The sequence below is a fragment of the Heterodontus francisci genome, chromosome 6, assembly GCF_036365525.1.
Source record: "Heterodontus francisci isolate sHetFra1 chromosome 6, sHetFra1.hap1, whole genome shotgun sequence".
NCBI lineage: Eukaryota > Metazoa > Chordata > Chondrichthyes > Heterodontiformes > Heterodontidae > Heterodontus > Heterodontus francisci.
The window spans coordinates 17,807,176-17,824,859 of record NC_090376.1 but is presented as its reverse complement, the minus strand read 5'-3'; the positions used below and the strand labels follow the sequence as shown (position 1 = coordinate 17,824,859).

At 45.6% G+C, this 17,684-nt stretch overlaps 1 protein-coding gene across 4 annotated transcripts in view; it reads right to left on the bottom strand.

Annotated features, from left to right (window-relative positions):
- LOC137371157 (interleukin-5 receptor subunit alpha-like) overlaps positions 1-17,684 on the bottom strand; it is a 58,367-nt gene that overhangs the window by 24,629 nt on the left and 16,054 nt on the right. For all 4 annotated transcript variants that reach the window (XM_068033212.1, XM_068033214.1, XM_068033211.1 and 1 more), the window contains 6 exons: positions 14,379-14,521; positions 13,873-14,020; positions 11,288-11,408; positions 7,674-7,855; positions 3,044-3,183; positions 792-930 (listed from right to left, as the gene is read on the bottom strand). In XM_068033212.1, the coding sequence (XP_067889313.1) occupies positions 792-930; positions 3,044-3,183; positions 7,674-7,855; positions 11,288-11,408; positions 13,873-14,020; positions 14,379-14,521 (873 nt within the window). The remainder of the gene's footprint in view (positions 1-791; positions 931-3,043; positions 3,184-7,673; positions 7,856-11,287; positions 11,409-13,872; positions 14,021-14,378; positions 14,522-17,684) is intronic.

Genomic DNA, 17,684 nt, shown 5'->3' with positions numbered 1-17,684 from the left:
ATCCCTCAAGGTACTCAAGCCGCTCTGCTCAAGCGATGGCAACTTTGTGCATGAGCACCTCAGTTTGACTATCCTTTCTTATATAAGGTTGTTCATCAGCAGCCACAATCAATAATCAATATTATATCAATAATGGCTCCCCGCTGTACACGAATGTGTCCCAGACTCTTCCTGTTATTACCTTGGAAAATTTGATTCTGTCCATCTCCAGCCTGTTAGCAAGTTCATCATCAAGCTTAACAGCAAGTTAATTGCAGCATGTGAGTTTCCCACTATCCCCCGCCCCCTTAAAAATTCCAGTGCATCACACAGGCATCGGAAGACTGGCAGGGTATCTGGGTGCACTATTTTCAGAGATCCACACCTGACCTCGCCTCTACAGGCGATTGAAAATCCGGCCCCATGTGTCTAAAATGTATGTTTAGAACAATGCAGGAGGCCAAAGGTGGAGAGGTCAGAGTAGAAATGGGAAGGAGACTTACATTGGCAAACCCCAGAGAGGTCAGGATCACACACAATAAACTTCATACCCTAATAACCAAATCCAACACCCCCTCCCCAGCCATTGTTCCAGGCCATTCAATTCTGATCTGAGCTGCCAACCCCATATAGTCTGTATTGCACAGACTGCCTATTGGCACCTCTGTAATATCACCTGCCCACTTGCTGATGAAATCTTTATTTGTACCATTGTTAACTCCAGACTCTATATTGAAAGCACTAGATAAATGCAATGTGTTACTGTTGTTTTATTGTTCTTCAGTAAGGTTCACCTAAAATAATGTTCTTACCAATATGGAGAGGCTTGCTCCAGTCACTCCAGTAAAAGCTTTGAAGGCAATTATAATTCACTGTTGCCCTGACTTGCACTGAATATCTTTTCTTTTGATCTCTACTGATGACATATTTTGTGCTGTTCACATCTGCAACCTAAAACAAACAGATTGGTTACCAATGCATTAGATTGACACATATGATTACAAAAACCAATGCAATTCGCCTTAAATATACTTTAAACAACCAAGACTGATTGGGATACTTTTGCTTAGGGGATTCTATCCTCCACTTTCTTGTTTGCAACACCACTTATAAAAACTGTAATAGAATGCAGCGCCTTTGAAATAAAGATCTACTTTTAATAGTGGGCATGGGGTATGCGAATAACAGGTTTGCACCATACATTGTGCAGGAGATCATAGCCTATTGCATCTTACTGTTTTGAGGAGAGTAGGGAAGGGGGAACGGTGGGGGCAGACTTGGGACACCACAAGGTCCAGCAACTGGCTGGAGACAGGGCAAGCCACTCATCTGGTGTAGCTACCTCATCGAGCTGCGGGATGGTCATACAGAGGCGGCCTACGGCAAAGTCGAGGTACGTAGGAGGATTGAGGTAGACCGGCTGTTGGGGTATCACCAGAAATTCTGAGCCCCATCAAGCTGCAGAGGTGCACCACACCGCACGTCATGTAGAGAAGTACTTGGTGCAAGGGGTAAGAGGCATGGGGGCAAAGGGGGTTTTTGTTTGTCCACTTCCTTCCTTCTGTGGTTCACAATGACATGCTTCAAATAAGCAAGAGATACTTGATAATGGACTAGACTAATACCTGGAATAGGTGGGCTGTCTGCTGGGGAAAGATTGGACTGGCTAGGCTTGTATCCGCTGGAATTTAGAAGAGTAAGAGGCGTCTTCATTGAACATATACGATCCTGAGGGGTCTTGACAGGGTGGATGTGGAAAGGATGTTTCCCCTTGTGGGAGAACCTAGAACTAGGGGTCACTGTTTAAAAATAAGGGATCGCCCATTTAAGACAGAGATGAGGAGAAGTTTTTTCTCTCAGAGGGTCGTGAGTCTTTGGAATTCTCTTCCTTAAAAGGTGGTGGAAGCAGAGTCTTTGAATATTTTTAAGGCAGAGGTAGATAGATTTTTGATAAGCAATGGGGTGAAAGGTTATCAGAGGTAGGTGGAAATGTGGAGTAATCAGTTCAGCCATGAACTTATTGACTGGCGGAGCAGGCTTGAAGGGCCAAGTGGCCTACTCCTGTTCCTAATTCATATGTTCATATGGACTTACAGAACAAACTTTATTCACCTACAGTTTAGGTGATCAACCTAACTGTACACAAAGAGTGGCTTTTCAGTTTCTTGTTCGATCTTTTGAACCTGTTGAAAACCATGTTCTTTTATAGACCTTATTTTCCGACACCAAAGGTACATGTCACAGGTCAGGTCTCTTGATGTATCTGTTCCTGAATCCGTTGAAAACAGTCTATTTGCGCAAACTGTTGTAGTTGTTTCCTTCAAAGATATTTGCTGCAGTGCCTTTGTTAAAACTCATGGGGAATATACATTGCTTTTGAAAATCCACAATTAAAAATTATTCGTTTTCCAAATCCTTTCCATAGAAGACTGTTGAAAAAGATCATGAACAGTGACAACACCACTGAAGGCAAAGATATAACATCATTCACTCTGATTGTCCACGTCCTGTAGGGTGGCAAGCAAATAGCCATTCCATTGGGCAAAAGGAGTGCAGTAAGATTTTTTCTTGTTACAGCCCTATTCACACTGGAAAACAGGGCAGTAGCAAGACAAAAATATAGTCCCACAAATCTAACATAGAAGTATGAAGGCACCTCTCAAGGTGCTCCAGCATAATAAAACCTACATCCGTATCACTACTGTAACCTGGTCTGATACTCAGTGAAAACTCAGTGAAGCCACAATCATAGCCATTGAACTCAGCATTGTCTATCTGCACGGATTTGCTTGACGATGGTTTTGGGCAGATTGTCATCCAGGTTCGCTCTTTACTTTTCAGAAGCTTTAGTGGGGCCAACATGCTGATGGAGAACATCTTGATGACCACTCCATAATAGGAAATTACACCAATATCTACAGCCAGTACATAACTAGCTTCCACCACTGCATAAATATTTCTACCTCTTCAACACACTGGGAGATCATTGCTAGCTTTCAAAGGACAGATAATAGTTGGGTTCCTTCATTTGCATTCACTAATAAGATGCAGATTATTCTCTTACCTTTTGGAAATGGTCGCTCCAGTCTGTGATATTTATTTGATAGGTGTAACAAATGGGTTTATAATCCATTTCTGGAAGTTTCCATTTCACTTCGTCAGTGATTTTATTTATTGTAACATTTACTGGTGCATAGAGTATATCTGGAACAACAGAATTTATTTTAAAACCTGCACATGTGTTGAGATTCAGAGGGTTGAAACAGGATGCATCCAGTTCTGAAGCTGTAGGTGGAGACTGAATGGCCCCTTATGTGACCCATGCAAGTCTAGGTCTTGGCTCCTTTGGGAGTTCACCTCCTTTTCCATTTGAGGACACAGTGGCACTACCATCCATTCTCATGCTGTCATGGACATGTTATCAAAGCAAAAGTGCCTCTAATGGAGGCGTGAGGCGAAAATACTTCTATCAACACAAGTGAAGAACACTGATACTATCCACATCATACCATCTCCACTGTCAGGAGGAGATTTCAAATCAATAAAGATAATAGAAAGAAAAACTTCAGCAAAGTTAGAGCCCATGGAATAAAAGGGAGAGTAGCAGCATGGATATGAAGTTGGTTAGGTCACAGGAAACAGTGTAGTTGTGAATGGATGTCTTTCAGACTGGAGGAAGGTGTACAGTGGAATTCCTCAGGGGTCAGTGTTGGGATCCCTGCTTTTCTTGAAGTATATTAATGACTTGGGTGTAGAGGGCAGAATTTCAAAATTTGAGGATGACACCAAGGAAGTATTGTGAACTGTGAGGAGGATAGTGATAAACTTTCAAGAGGACTTAGATAGGTTGGTGGAATGGGCAGACAAGTGGCAGATGAAATTTAATGCAGAAAAGTGTGAAGTGATTTATTTTGGTAGAAAGAACGAGGAGAAGCAATATAAATTAAAGGGTACAATTCTAAAGAGATGCAGAAGCAGAGGGACCTGTGGGTATATGTGCACAAATCATTGAAGGTTGCGGGGTAGGTTGAGAAAGCGATTAATAAAGCAAAACAAGAAAATGCAACATGAGGAAAAACATATTTACGCAGCGAGTGGTTAGAATCTGGAATGCACTGCCTGCGAGTGTGGTGGAGGCAGGTTCAATCAAGGCTTTCAAAAGAGAATTGGACAACTATTTGAAGAAAAATTTGCAAGGCTGCGGGGAAAAGGCAGGGGAGTGGGACTAGGCCTGTTGCTCTTGCAGAGAGCTGGCATTGATGCGAAAGGCCAAATGGCCTCCTTCTGTGCAATAATTCTATGATTCTACTTGCATTAATATAGCACTTTTCATAACCACCAGACATTCCAAAGCACTTTTCAATGAATGAAGCACTTTTTGAAGTCACTGTTGCAACGTTGGAAATGGAGCAGCCAATTTGCACACAGCAAACTCCTACAAAGAGCAATGTGACAAGGAGCAGATAATCTGCTTTTGTGAAGTTGATTGAGGGATAAATATTGGACATGACACAGGAGATCTGCTCGTCTTCAAAACAGCACCATGGGATCTTTTACACCTACCTGCAAAGGCAGGCAAGGCCTCAGTTTAATTTCTCCACTGAAAGACAAGACCTCCAGCTGTGCAACATTCCCTCAGTGCTGCACTGGAACACCAGCCTTGACTTTTGTGCTCCTAGAGTGGGACTTAAACCCACAATCTTGTGACTCAGAGGCAAGAGTGTTACCAGCTGGCAACAAGATCATGAAGTAATTTGACCATCGTTTCTTCACCACAATTGACATTGTACAGTTCAGAATCGATACTGCCTCAATGCATTACTGCATGGCAGGTCAATGAGGCTTATAAAAGGAGCCTTTGCGACATTGATACCTCATTGAGATTGGTTGCGAATGTTAGGCCAGAATCGCACCCAATGTACTCTCCAGTGCTGACCTTGTAGGAGCTCAGGTGATCAATGGGAGGGCACCTTATTTACATGGGGCCAGTAAGTACCCACATCTCTACAGGCATATTTTGGGTCTTGGCCTGCTCTATGCGACTGGAAATTCCAGCAGCTTTCCAACTTTGAAGTTGAATACCAGGTTCTAGCCCCAGAGACTGCATGCATACCCACCACTCTTTCACCTCCCCCTTCTTTGTAAGGCAGCCGATCCATAAAATATTTCAAAAGTGATTACCAGCTTCAGGGGGACTGCTTCCCTGACCTAGACTTTCCCACTAATGCCCAATTCTGCCTTTGTGGAGGCTGGTATGCCTCCAGTATTACACCAACTGCCTACTGGGACAGGGAACTGGGAAGTCTCAGTGTTGGGAGTCATCTGAACTGGGTCCTTGCTCCATGGCCTTACAAGGAGTGGCCAGAGGTGACACCCTTATAAAGTCAACAAGGAATTCCCTACTAAAGTCAGGATCTGCTATCTGGTTCCCAGCAACGTTTTTTTCTCCAGAGCTGTTCGGCAGACTCCCACTGGAGTTGTGGTGAGTGAATTTGACCCTTTTATCGCTCTAATAGGCATTGCTACAGAACAATGCTGATGGTACTTGTACAGATACAAACTAGCCTACTTTTTTTTTATTCATTCATGGGATGTGGGCGTCGCTGGCCAGGCCAGCATTTATTGCCCATCCCTAATTGCCCTTGAGAAGGTGGTGGTGAGCTGCCTTCTTGAACCGCTGCAGTCCATTTGGGGTAGGAATACCCACAGTGCTGTTAGGAAGGGAGTTCCAGGATTTTGACCCAGCGGCATGAAGGAGCGGCGATATAGTTCCAAGTCAGGATGGTGTCTGACTTGGAGGGGAACTTGCAGGTGGTGGTGTTCCCATGTATTTGCTGCCCTTGTCTTTCTAGTTGGTAGAGGTCACGGGTTTGGAAGGTGCTGTCTAAGGAGCCTTGGTGCATTGCTGCAGTGCATCTTGTAGATGGTACACACTGCTGCCACTGTGCGTCGGTGGTGGAGGGAGTGAATGTTTGTAGATGGGGTGCCAATCAAGCGGGCTGCTTTGTCCTGGATGGTGTCGAGCTTCTTGAGTGTAGTTGGAGCTGCACCCATCCAGGCAAGTGGAGAGTATTCCATCACACTCCTGACTTGTGCCTTGTAGATGGTGGACAGGCTTTGGAGAGTCAGGAGGTGAGTTACTCGCCTCAGGATTCCTAGCCTCTGACCTGCTCGTGTAGCCACGGTATTTATATTGCTACTCCAGTTCAGTTTCTGGTCAATGGTAACCCCGAGGATGTTGATAGTGGGGGACTCAGCGATGGTAATGCTGTTGAATGTCAAGGGGAGATGGTAAGACTCTCTCTGTTGTTGGAGATGGTCATTGCCTGACACTTGCCACTTGTTACTTGCGAATGTTACTTGCCACTTATCAGCCTAAGCCTGGATATTTTGCAGATCTTGCTGCATTCCTACACGGACTGCTTCAGTATCTGAGGAGTCACGAATGGTGCTGAACATTGTGCAATCATCAGCGAACATCCCCACCTCTGACCTTATGATTGAAGGAAGGTCATTGATGAAGCAGTTAAAGATGGTTGGGCCTAGGACACTACCCTGAGGAACTCCTGAAGTGATGTCCTGGAGCTCAGATGATTGACCTCCAACAACCACAACCATCTTCCTTTGCGCTAGGTATGACTCCAGCCAGCGGAGGGTTTTCCCCTTGATTCCCATTGACCTCAGTTTTTCTAGGGCTCCTTGATGCCATACTCGGTCAAATGCTGCCTTGATATCAAGGGCAGTCACTATCACCTCACCTCTTGAGTTCAGCTCTTTTGTCCATGTTTGAACCAAGGCTGTAATGAGGTCAGGAGCTGAGTGGCCTTGGCGGAACCCAAACTGAGTATCACTGAGCAGGTTATTGCTAAGCAGGTGCTGCTTGATGGCACTGTTGATGACACCTTCCATCACTTTACTGATGATTGAGAGTAGGTTGATGGGGCGGTAATTGGCCGGGTTGGATTTGTCCTGCTTTTTGTGTACAGGACAAACCTGGGCAATTTTCCACATTGCAGGGTAGATGCCAGTGTTGTAGCTGTACTGGAACAGCTTGGCTAGGGGTGCGGCAAGTTCAGGAGCACAGGTCTTCAGTACTATTGCCGGAATATTGTCAGGGCCCATAGCTTTTGCAGTATCCGGTGCGTTGAGTCATTTCTTGATATCACGCAGAGTGAATCGAATTGGCTGAAGTCTGGCATCTGTGATGCTGGGGACTTCAGGAGGAGGCCGAGATGGATCATCAACTCGGCACTTCTGGCTGAAGATTGTTGCAAATGCTTCAGCTTTATCTTTCGCACTGATGTGCTGGGCTCCCCCATCATTGAGGATGGGGATATTTGTGGAGCCACCTCCTCCAGTTAGTTGTTTAATTGTCCACCACCATTCACGGCAGGATGTGGCAGCACTGCAGAGCTTGGATCTGATCCGTTGGTTATGGGATCGTTTAGCTCTGTCTATCGCATGCTGCTTACGCAGTTTGGCACGCAGATAGTCCTGTGTTGTAGCTTCACCAGGTTGACACCTCATTTTGTATATTGTATATTGCCTACTGTATATTCATCAAATCCCATGGAGTTTGCTAAACGTAAATGTGGAGATAATAATTAGGGTGATTTCGCTTAAACCTCAATAAACAAGATTCAGCTACATTTCAAAGGTGCTGAATGGAAAGAAAGAAAAAGTTTGTGACTTACAGAAGTGGCCTGGGATAATGTTTCTGCAGTATGGTAATTTTGTCTTGTTGCTCAATTCACTGACACAAATGTTAATGTTACTAAGTAAGTTCATTTCATATTTGTGGCCAGAGCAGGCAACATTCCTCTGTTCATCCAGCTGATAGTTTGTACAGTTGTTTATATAATCTTCATATTCCTGCCTTGAAAAAAAATAATGCTTGAGTGGTAAACCCCTCCAAACAATGACAGACAGACAGGGAAATGGACAAGAAGACAATGGACATTTTTAAAATTCATTCACGGGATGCGGGCATCGTTGGCCAGGCCAGCATTTATTTCCCATCCCTAATTGCCCTTGAGAAGGTGGTGGTGAGCTGCCTTCTTAAACCGCTGCAGTCCATGTGGGGTAGGTATACCCACAGTGCTGTCAGGAAGGGAGTTCCAGGATTTTAACCCAGCGACAGTGAAGGAACGGCGATATAGTTCCAAGTCAGGATGATGTGTGACTTGGAGGGGAACTTGCAGGTGGTGGCATTCACATGCATTTGCTGCCCTTGTCCTTCTAGTCGGTAGAGGTCGTGGGTTTGGAAGATGCTGTCTAAGGAGCCTGGATGCGTTGCTGCAGTGCATCTTGTAGATGGTACACACTGCTGCCACTGTGCGTTGATGGTGGAGGGAGTGAATGTTTGTAGATGGGGTGCCAATCAAGCGGGCTGCTTTGTCCTGGATGGTGTCAAGCTTCTTGAGTGGAGTTGGAGCTGCACCCATCCAGGCAAGTGGAGAGTATTCCATCACACTCTTGACTTGTGCCTTGTAGATGGTGGACAGGCTTTGGGGAGTCAGGAGGTGAGTTACTCGCCGCAGGATTCCTCGCCTCTGACCTGCTCTTGTAGCCATGGTATTTATATGGCTACTCCAGTTCAGTTTCTGGTCAATAGTAGCCCCTATGATGTTGATAGAGGGGGATTCAGCGATGATAATGCCATTGAATGTCAAGGGGAGATGGTTAGATTCTCTCTGTTGTAGGAGATGGTCATTGCCTGGCACTTGTGTGGGGTGAACATTACTTGCCACTTATCAGCCCAAGCCTGGATATTGTCCAAGTCTTGCTGCATTTTTACACGGACTGCTTCAGTTTCTGAGGAGTCACGAATGGTGCTGAACATTGTGCAATCATCATCGAACATCCCCACTTCTGACCTTATGATTGAAGGAAGGTCATTGATGAAACAGCTAAAGATGGTTGGGCCTAGGACACTACCCTGAGGAACTCCTGCAGTGATGTCCTGGAGCTCAGATGATTGACCTCCAACAACCACAACCATCTTCCTTTACGCTAGGTATGACTCCAACCAGCGGAGGGTTTTCCCCCTGATTCCCATTGTCCTCAATTTTGCTAGGGCTCCTTGATGCCATACTCGGTCAAATGCTGCCTTGATCTCAAGGGCAGTCACTCTCACCTCACCTCTTGAGTTCAGCTCTTTTGTCCATGTTTGAACCAAGGCTGTAATGAGGTCAGGAGCTGAGTGGCCCTGGCGGAACCCAAACTGAGCGTCACTGAGCAGGTTATTGCTAAGCAAGTGCTGCTTGATAGCTCTGTTGATGACACCTTCCATCACTTTACTGATGATTGAGAGTAGGCTGATGGGGCGGTAATTGGCCGGGTTGGACTTGTCCTGCTTTTGTGTGCAGGACATACCTGGGCAATTTTCCACATTGCAGGGTAGATGCCAGTGTTGTAGCTGTACTGGAACAGCTTGGCTAGGGGCATGGCAAGTTCTGGAGCACAGGTTTTCAGTACTATTGCCGGAATATTGTCAGGGCCCATAGCGTTTACAGTATCCAGTGCCCTCAGTCATTTCTTGATATCACGCGGAGTGAATCGAATTGGCTGAAGTCTGGCATCTGTGATGCTGGGGACTTCAGGAGGAGGCCGAGATGGATCATCAACTCGGCACTTCTGGCTGAAGATTGTTGCAAATGCGTCAGCCTTATCTTTCGTACTGATGTGCTGGGCTCCCCCATCATTGAGGTTGGGGATATCTGTGGAGCCACCTCCTCCAGTTAGTTGTTTAATTGTCCACCACCATTCACGGCTGGATGTGGCAGGACTGCAGAGCTTAGATCTGATCCGTTGGTTATGGGATCGCTCAACTCTGTCGATCACATGCTGCTTATGCTCTTTGGCACGCAGATAGTTCTGTGTTGTAGCTTCACCAGGTTGTTACCTCATTTTGAGATATGCCTGGTGCTGCTCCTGGCATGCCCTCCTGCACTCTTCATTGAACCAGGGTTGGTCTCCTGGCTTGATGGTAATGGTAGAGTGGGGGATATGCTGGGCCATGAGGTTACAGATTGTGGTTGAGTACAATTCTGCTGCTGCTGATGGCCCACAGCGCCTCATGGATGCCCAGTTTTGCATTGCTAGATCTGTTTGAAATCTATCCCATTTAGCACAGTGGTAGTGCCACACAACACAAAGGAGGGTATCCTCAATGTGAAGGCAGGACTTTGTCTCCACAAGGACTGTGCGGTGGTAACTCCTACCAATACTGTCATGGACAGATGCAACTGTGGAAGGCAGATTGGTGAGGACGAGGTCAAGTATGTTTTTCCCTCTTGCTGGTTCCCTCACCACCTGCGGCATACCCAGTCTAGCAGCTATGTCCTTTAGGACTCGGCCAGCTGGATCAGTAGTGGTGCTACCAAGCCACTCTTGGTGAGGGACATTGAAGTCCCCCACCCAGAGTACATTCTGTGCCCTCGCCACCCTCAGTGCTTCCTCCAAGTGCTGTTCAACATGGAGGAGTACTGACTCATCAGCTGAGGGATGGCGGTAGGTGGTAATCAACAGGAGGTTTCCTTGTCCATGTTTGACCTGATGTCATGAGACTTCATGGAGCTCACAGTCGATGTTGAGGACTCCCAGGGCAATTGCCTCCCTACTGTATACCACTGTGCCACCATCTGTGCTGGGTCTGTCCTGCCGGTGGGACAGGACATACCCGGGGATTGTGATGGCAGTGTCTGGGGTATGATTCCATGAGTAAGACTATGTCAGGCTGTTGCTTAACTAGTCTGTGGGACAGCTCTCCCAACTTTGGCACAAGCCCCCAGATGTTAGTAATGAGGACTTTGCAGGGTCGACAGGGCTGGGTTTGCCGCTGTCGTTTCCGGTGCCTAGGCCGATGCCGGGTGGTCTGTCCGGTTTCATTCCTTTTTATTTACTTCGTAGCAGTTAGATACAACTGAGTGGCTTGCTAGGCCATTTCAGAGGGCATGTAAGAGTTAACCACATTGTTCTGGGTCTGGAGTCACATGTAGGCCAGACCCTGTAAGGACAGCAGGTTTCCTTCCCTAAAGGACATTAGTGAACCAGATGGGTTTTTACAACAATCAACAATGGTTTCCTGGCCATCATTAGACTAGCTTTGAATCCAGATTTATTAATTGAATTCGAATTCCACCTTCTGCTGTTGTGGGATTTCAACCCATGTCCCCAGAGCAATACCCTGTGTCTCTGGGTTACTCGTCCAGTGACAATACCACTACGCCACTGCCTCCCTCGGAGGCAGACAAACAGCAGATGTATAGATAAAAAAATAGATAGGTAGATAGATGCCTATTCTTACCTGTAAGACAAAAAGTATTGTGCATCCTGTGGTATTTTTTCATTAATATCCCAACTGCAGTTCATATAGGTATTGCCATAAAAAATACATGAGAGATTGTCAACTGAAGCAAATAAATCACCTGTGTGAACAAAATGAATAGAAACTGAATGCAAAAATATTTCTATCACTGATATATTTCTATCATATTAAATGCCTGACATAATAGCCTGGGTTTCAAAGATGGCACAGCAAGTTGGCACAATGCCAGCGCTCAACTATCATGTCTGTCACTTCAGCGGACTCAGACGAGATCACAGCATAAAAACCCTATATGGTTGTGATACAGAATACATGTGAGAGTGGAATAAAAACAAGAAATGCTGGAACCACTCAGCAGGTCTGGCAGCATCTGTGGAAAGAGAAGCAGAGTTAACGTTTCGGGTCAGTGACCCTTCTTCGGTCACTGACCCGAAACGTTAACTCTGCTTCTCTTTCCACAGATGCTGCCAGACCTGCTGAGTGGTTCCAGCATTTCTTGTTTTTATTTCAGATTTCCAGCATCCGCAGTATTTTGCTTTTATATACATGTGAGAGTGGACTGTGTGGCACAACGGATTGGAATGTAATCTATTCACCACTTGGGGCCTGATTAAACCCAAAACCTTGTTTACTTGAGGGGAATGTAAACTCACGTACTGCCCTAATATATGCTCCATAATTAATTGCCATCTCTATCACTCCAGAAGAGACAGCCCTCTCCTGTCTGACACAGTCTGAGTAACCACAGCAAAAACTGAGACTGTCCTCAGGGCATCTGTGGTAGGGCTATCTGTTGCAGACCTATATGATGTTTGGTCAGACTACATGGCTCAGTTGGTGCACTCTCACCTCTGACTCACAAGGTTGTAGGTTTAAGTCTCACTCCAGCACTTGAGGACAAGGTTGACACTCCAGTGTAGTACTGAGGGAGTGCTGTACTGTCGGTGGAAAACCGAGTACCCGTCTGCCCCCTCAGCTGAATGTAAAAATATACCAATGCATTATTTTGAAGAAGAGGAGGGGAGTTATCCCCGTCATCCTGGCCAATATTTACCCCTGAATCGGCATCACAAAAATGGATTATCTGATCATCATCACATTGCAGTTTGTGGGAGCTTGCTGTGCAAAAATTGGCTGCTGTGTTTTCTACATTACAACAGTAACAACACTTCAAATCGTAGTCCATTGGCTGTAAAACACTTTGAGACATCCGGTGGTTATGAAAGGCGCTACAGAAATGCAAGTCTTTCTTTCTTTCTTTCACATCTGGGGTACTGCATTCAGTTCTGGGCAGTATGCCTCAGGAATAATCTATTGGTCTTTGCCAGTTTCTCAGCTGGTGCTTGCCAAATGGCACAGTTTCGCTTTAAGTGATGCTAGTTGTATGTCAACATCATTATAATGATCAGGCAGCAAGCAATATTCATGTTGCCTGAGCTGACACTAACAGACATGTGGAGTGCGTGCCTAGCCCCCTGTGTTTACTGGCTGCGATCGGATTTTTAAAAATTCTTTCCTGGGGTGTGTGTGTCACTGGCTCTGTCAGCATTTATTGCCCATCCCTATTTGCCCTTGAGAAGGTGGTAGTGAGCTGCCTTCTTGAACCGCTGCAGTCCTTGGGGTGTAGGTACACTCAGAGTGCTGTTAGGAAGCAAGTTCCAGGATTTTGACCGAGCGACAGTGAAGAAATGGCAATATAGTTCCAAGTCAGGATGGTGTGCGGCTTGGAGGGGAACTTGTAGGTGGTAGTGTTTCCATGCATCTGCTACCCTTGTCCTTCTAGGTGGTAGAGGTCGCAGATTTGGAAGGTGACGGTGAAGGAAACGTGATGAGTTGCTGAAGTGTATCTTGCAGATGGTACACACTGCTGCTACTGTGCATTGGTGATGGAGGGAGTGAATGTTTGTAGATGGGGTGCCAATCAAGTGGGCTGCTTTGTTCTGGATGGTGTTGAGCTTCTTGAGTGTTGTTGGAGCTGCACCCATCCAGGCAAGTGGAGAGTATTCCATCACACTCCTGACTTGTGTGTTCTAGATAGTGGACAGGGTTTGGGGAGTCAGGAGGTGAGTTACTCGCCGCAGAATTCCCAGCCTTTGACCTGCTCTTGCAGCCAAAGTGTTTATATGATTGGTCCAGTTCAGTTTCTTGTCAATGGTCACCCCCAGAATGTTGATAGTGGGGGATTCAGCCATGGTAATTGAATGTCAAGGGGAGATAGTTGGATTCTCTCTTGTTGGAGATGGTCATTGCCTAGCACTTGTGTGGCACGACTATAACTTGCCACTTATAAGCCCAAACTGAAGGTTGTCCAGGTCTTGCTGCATATGGGCATGGACTGCTTCACTATATGAGGAGTCACAATGGTGCTGAACATTGTGCAATCATCGGCGAACATCCCCATCTCTGACCTTATGATGGAGGGAAAGTCATTGATGAAGCAGGTGAAGATTTCTAGGGCAATAGGTAATAGTTTGCATCATTGAGATGAGAGAACTTTTCCCTAACAAATACGTTGAACCTGTGCGCAAAAAAAAAATCAATAAACCATTAAAGTGGCAACGTACGTGGTGGACGAAAAATCTTTTTAGTCCAATTGCTAGATATCTCAGAATCGTGCCCATGTTGATGAAAAAGTTTAACTTGAACCAATATCCCTCTGTGGTATTCCAAATCTACCTTCTCTTGATGAGTTTGGATGCTGGAACTCCAGGGCTAAATTGATAAAAGCAAAACACATTGAAACTTCTTCATCGCAATGTCAATATTAAATTTGCAACAGATAAGCACATGCGGGAGAAAGGAACAGGCGAATATGCTGATAGGGTCAAATAAAGACAGGTGGGAGAAAGCTCCTGTGGAGCATAAACGCTGAATGGCCTTCTTCTGTGCATAGACTCCATGTAAAAATGGCAACTTCTCAAATAGAAGTTGGATTATAAAGCAAATCATGAGATATATATCTCAATGAAACTTTACACTTAGAAAGATAGGAATATACAGGACTGAAAAAGTCCATTTCATCCATCTGACCATCCCAAAAGCTCCAAAATAGGATATCTTCAAATATTACCTCATCATTCCTTGAATCCAGGTAGCTGTAGGCAAGCTGGTAGTAGATATCGTTTACACATGTGCATTTTCCACTCCAAGAGAAAACGTACTCTCCTAAACGTGCGGGGTAGATCTGAATATCCGTGGGTGGATTCATCTTAACTTTGAGAGATAATGTAATCAAAGTTAATATGTGAAGGTATGTTGTTTATAAACTGAAGACAAACATGCCCCTTAACCTACTGTTGAAATCCCAAAAAAGAGGTCAAAACATGTTGGCTTGGAAATTAGAAATTGGGCATTGATTTAAAATGAGCATCCCATTTACTATTGCCCATTTATTTTGTCTGGAGATGAAAGTTAAAATGACCCCTTTGGAGCTTCTGTCCTGATTGTGTCAAGTTGGCATCTCTGATAGAACATAAGGTGGCTTTAAAAGAACAAAATGAGTCTTGTGCCAGATAGTTCGATGGGGAGCCACAATTACACACAGATCTTGCTTTAATGAATACAGAAATCCAAATCCCTTGCATTTCATGGATCAGGATGTCTTGTGCATATGACCTTCATCTGACTGAGAACTATATGTTTACAGAGTCACTGCCAAAGTACACATCTGCTGAGAATGTTAGTCCTGCATGAAAAATAAATACTAAAACTGACTTCCATGCAGCAGAATACCGGGGACTGCTGACTTAAAGTATTTTTTAAAATTAAAATTGGTACGCTACAAATCACCTTAAAGCCACCTGATGTTCTATCAGAGATGCCATCTTGACACAATCAGGACAGAAGCTCCAAAGGGGTCATTTTAACTTTCATCTCCAGACAAAATAGATGGGCAATAGTGGATTTAATAAGTATTTATTTATTTTATATTAATTAACTAATTAGTGCTAGAAATGACAGTTAAAGGGGTGAAGTGCTTCACCTGTGAGATGTGGGAAGTCCGTGCCGCTTCCAGCGTTCCGGGCGACTACATCTGCAGGAAGTGTACCCAGTTGCAGCTCCTCACAGACCGCATGGATTGGTTGGAGCGGCAACTGGATGCACTTAGGAGCATGCAGGTGGCGGAAAGCGTCATAGACAGGAGTTTTAGAGAAGTGGTTACACCCAAGGTGCAGGCAGATAGATGGGTGACCGCTAGAAGGGGCAGGCAGTCAGTGCAGGAATCCCCTGTGGCTATCCCCCTCTCTAACAAGTATACCATTTTGGATACTGTTGGGGAGGATGGGGAAAACAACAGCAGCAGCCAGAGCAGTGGCACCACGGCTGGCACTGTTGTTCAGCAGGGAGGGACAAAGCGCAGAAGGGCAATAGTTATAGGGGACTCTATAGTCAGGGGCACAGATAGGCACTTCTGTGGACGTGAAAAAGACTCCAGGATGGTATGTTACCTCCCTGGTGCCAGGGTCAAGGATGTCTCTGAACGGACAGGGGGCATTCTGAAGGGGGAGGGTGAACAGCCAGAGGTTGTGGTACACATCGGTACCAATGACATAGGCAGGAAGAGTGATGAGGTCCTGCAGGGGGAAATTAGGGAGTTAGGTAGTAAGTTAAAAAACAGGACCTCTAGGGTTGTAATCTCTGGATTACTCCCTGTGCCACGTGCCAGTGAGGCTAGAAATAGGAAGATAGTGCAGCTAAACACGTGGCTGAGCAGCTGGTGTAGAAGGGAGGGTTTCAGATATCTGGACCATTGGGCTCTCTTCAGGGACAGATGGGACCTGTACAAGGACGGGGTGCATCTAAACTGGAAGGGCACTAATATCCTGGCTGCAAGGTTTGCTAGCGTCACTCGGGAGGGTTTAAACTAGTGTGGCAGGGGGGTGGGAACCAGAGCAGTAGGACAGCTAGTGAAATAAATGAGGATGACATAGTAAATAAGGCCAGTAGGACTAAGAGGAAAAGCAGGCAGGGAGATGTTGCTGAGCACAGGGGGACTGGTGGTCTGAGGTGCATTTGTTTCAATACGAGAAGTATAACAGGTAAGGCAGATGAACTTAGAGCTTGGATTAGTACTTGGAACTATGATGTTGTTGCTATTACAGAGACTTGGTTGAGGGAAGGGCAGGATTGGCGGCTAAATGTTCCAGGCTTTAGAAGCTTCAGGTGGGATAGAGGGGGAGGTAAAAGGGGTGGGGGAGTTGTATTACTGGTTAAGGAGAATATCACAGCTGTACTGCGGGAGGACACCTCAGAGGGGTCATGCAGCGAGGCAATATGGGTGGAGCTCAGGAATAGGATGGGTGCAGTCACGATATTGGGGGTTTACTACAGGCCTCCCAACAGCCAGCGGGAGGTAGAGGAGCAGATATGTAGACAGATTTTGGAAAGATGTAAAGGTAACAGGGTTGTGGTGGTGGGTGATTTTAACTTCCCCAATATTGACTGGGACTCACTTAGTGCTAGGGGCTTGGATGGGGCAGAATTTGTGAGGAGCATCCAGGAGGGCTTCTTGAAACAGTATGTAGATAGTCCAACTAGGGATGGGGCCATTCTGGACCTGGTATTGGGGAATGAGCCCAGCCAGGTGGTCGAAGTTTCAGTGGGGGAACATTTCGGGAGCAGTGACCATAATTCCATAAGTTTTAAGGTACTTGTGGATAAGGATAAGAGTAGTCCACGGGTGAAGGTGCTAAATTGGGGGAAGGCTAATTCTAACAATATTAGGCAGGAACTGAAGAATTTAGATTGGGGGCGGCTGTTTGAGGGTAACTCAACATCTGACATGTGGGAGTCTTTCAAACGTCAGCTGATTAGAATCCAGGACCAGTTCCTGTGAGGAAGAAAGACAAGTTTGGCAAGTTTCGGGAAGCTTGGATAACACGGGATATTGTGAGCCTAGTCAAAAAGAAAAAGGAAGCATTTGTAAGGGCTGGAAGGCTAGGAACAGATGAAGCACTTAAGGAATATAAAGACAGTAGGAAGAAACTTAAGCAAGGAGTTAGGAGGGCTAAAAGGGGTCATGAAAAGTCATTGGCAAACAGGATTAAGGAAAATCCCAAGGCTTTATATACGTATATAAAGAGCAAGAGGGTAACCAGGGAAAGGGTTGGCCTACTCAAGGACAGAGATGAGAATCTATGTGTGGAGCCAGAGGAAATGGGTGAGGTGCTAAATGAGTACTTTGCATTAGTATTCACCAAGGAGAAGGACTAGGTGGATGATGAGCCTAGGGAAGGAAGTGCAGATAGTCTCAGTCATCACATTATCAAAAAGGAGGTGGTGTTGGGTGTCTTGCAAAGCATTAAGGTAGATAAGTCGCCAGGGCCTGATGGGATCTACCCTAGAATACTGAGGGAGGCAAGGGAAGAAATTGCTG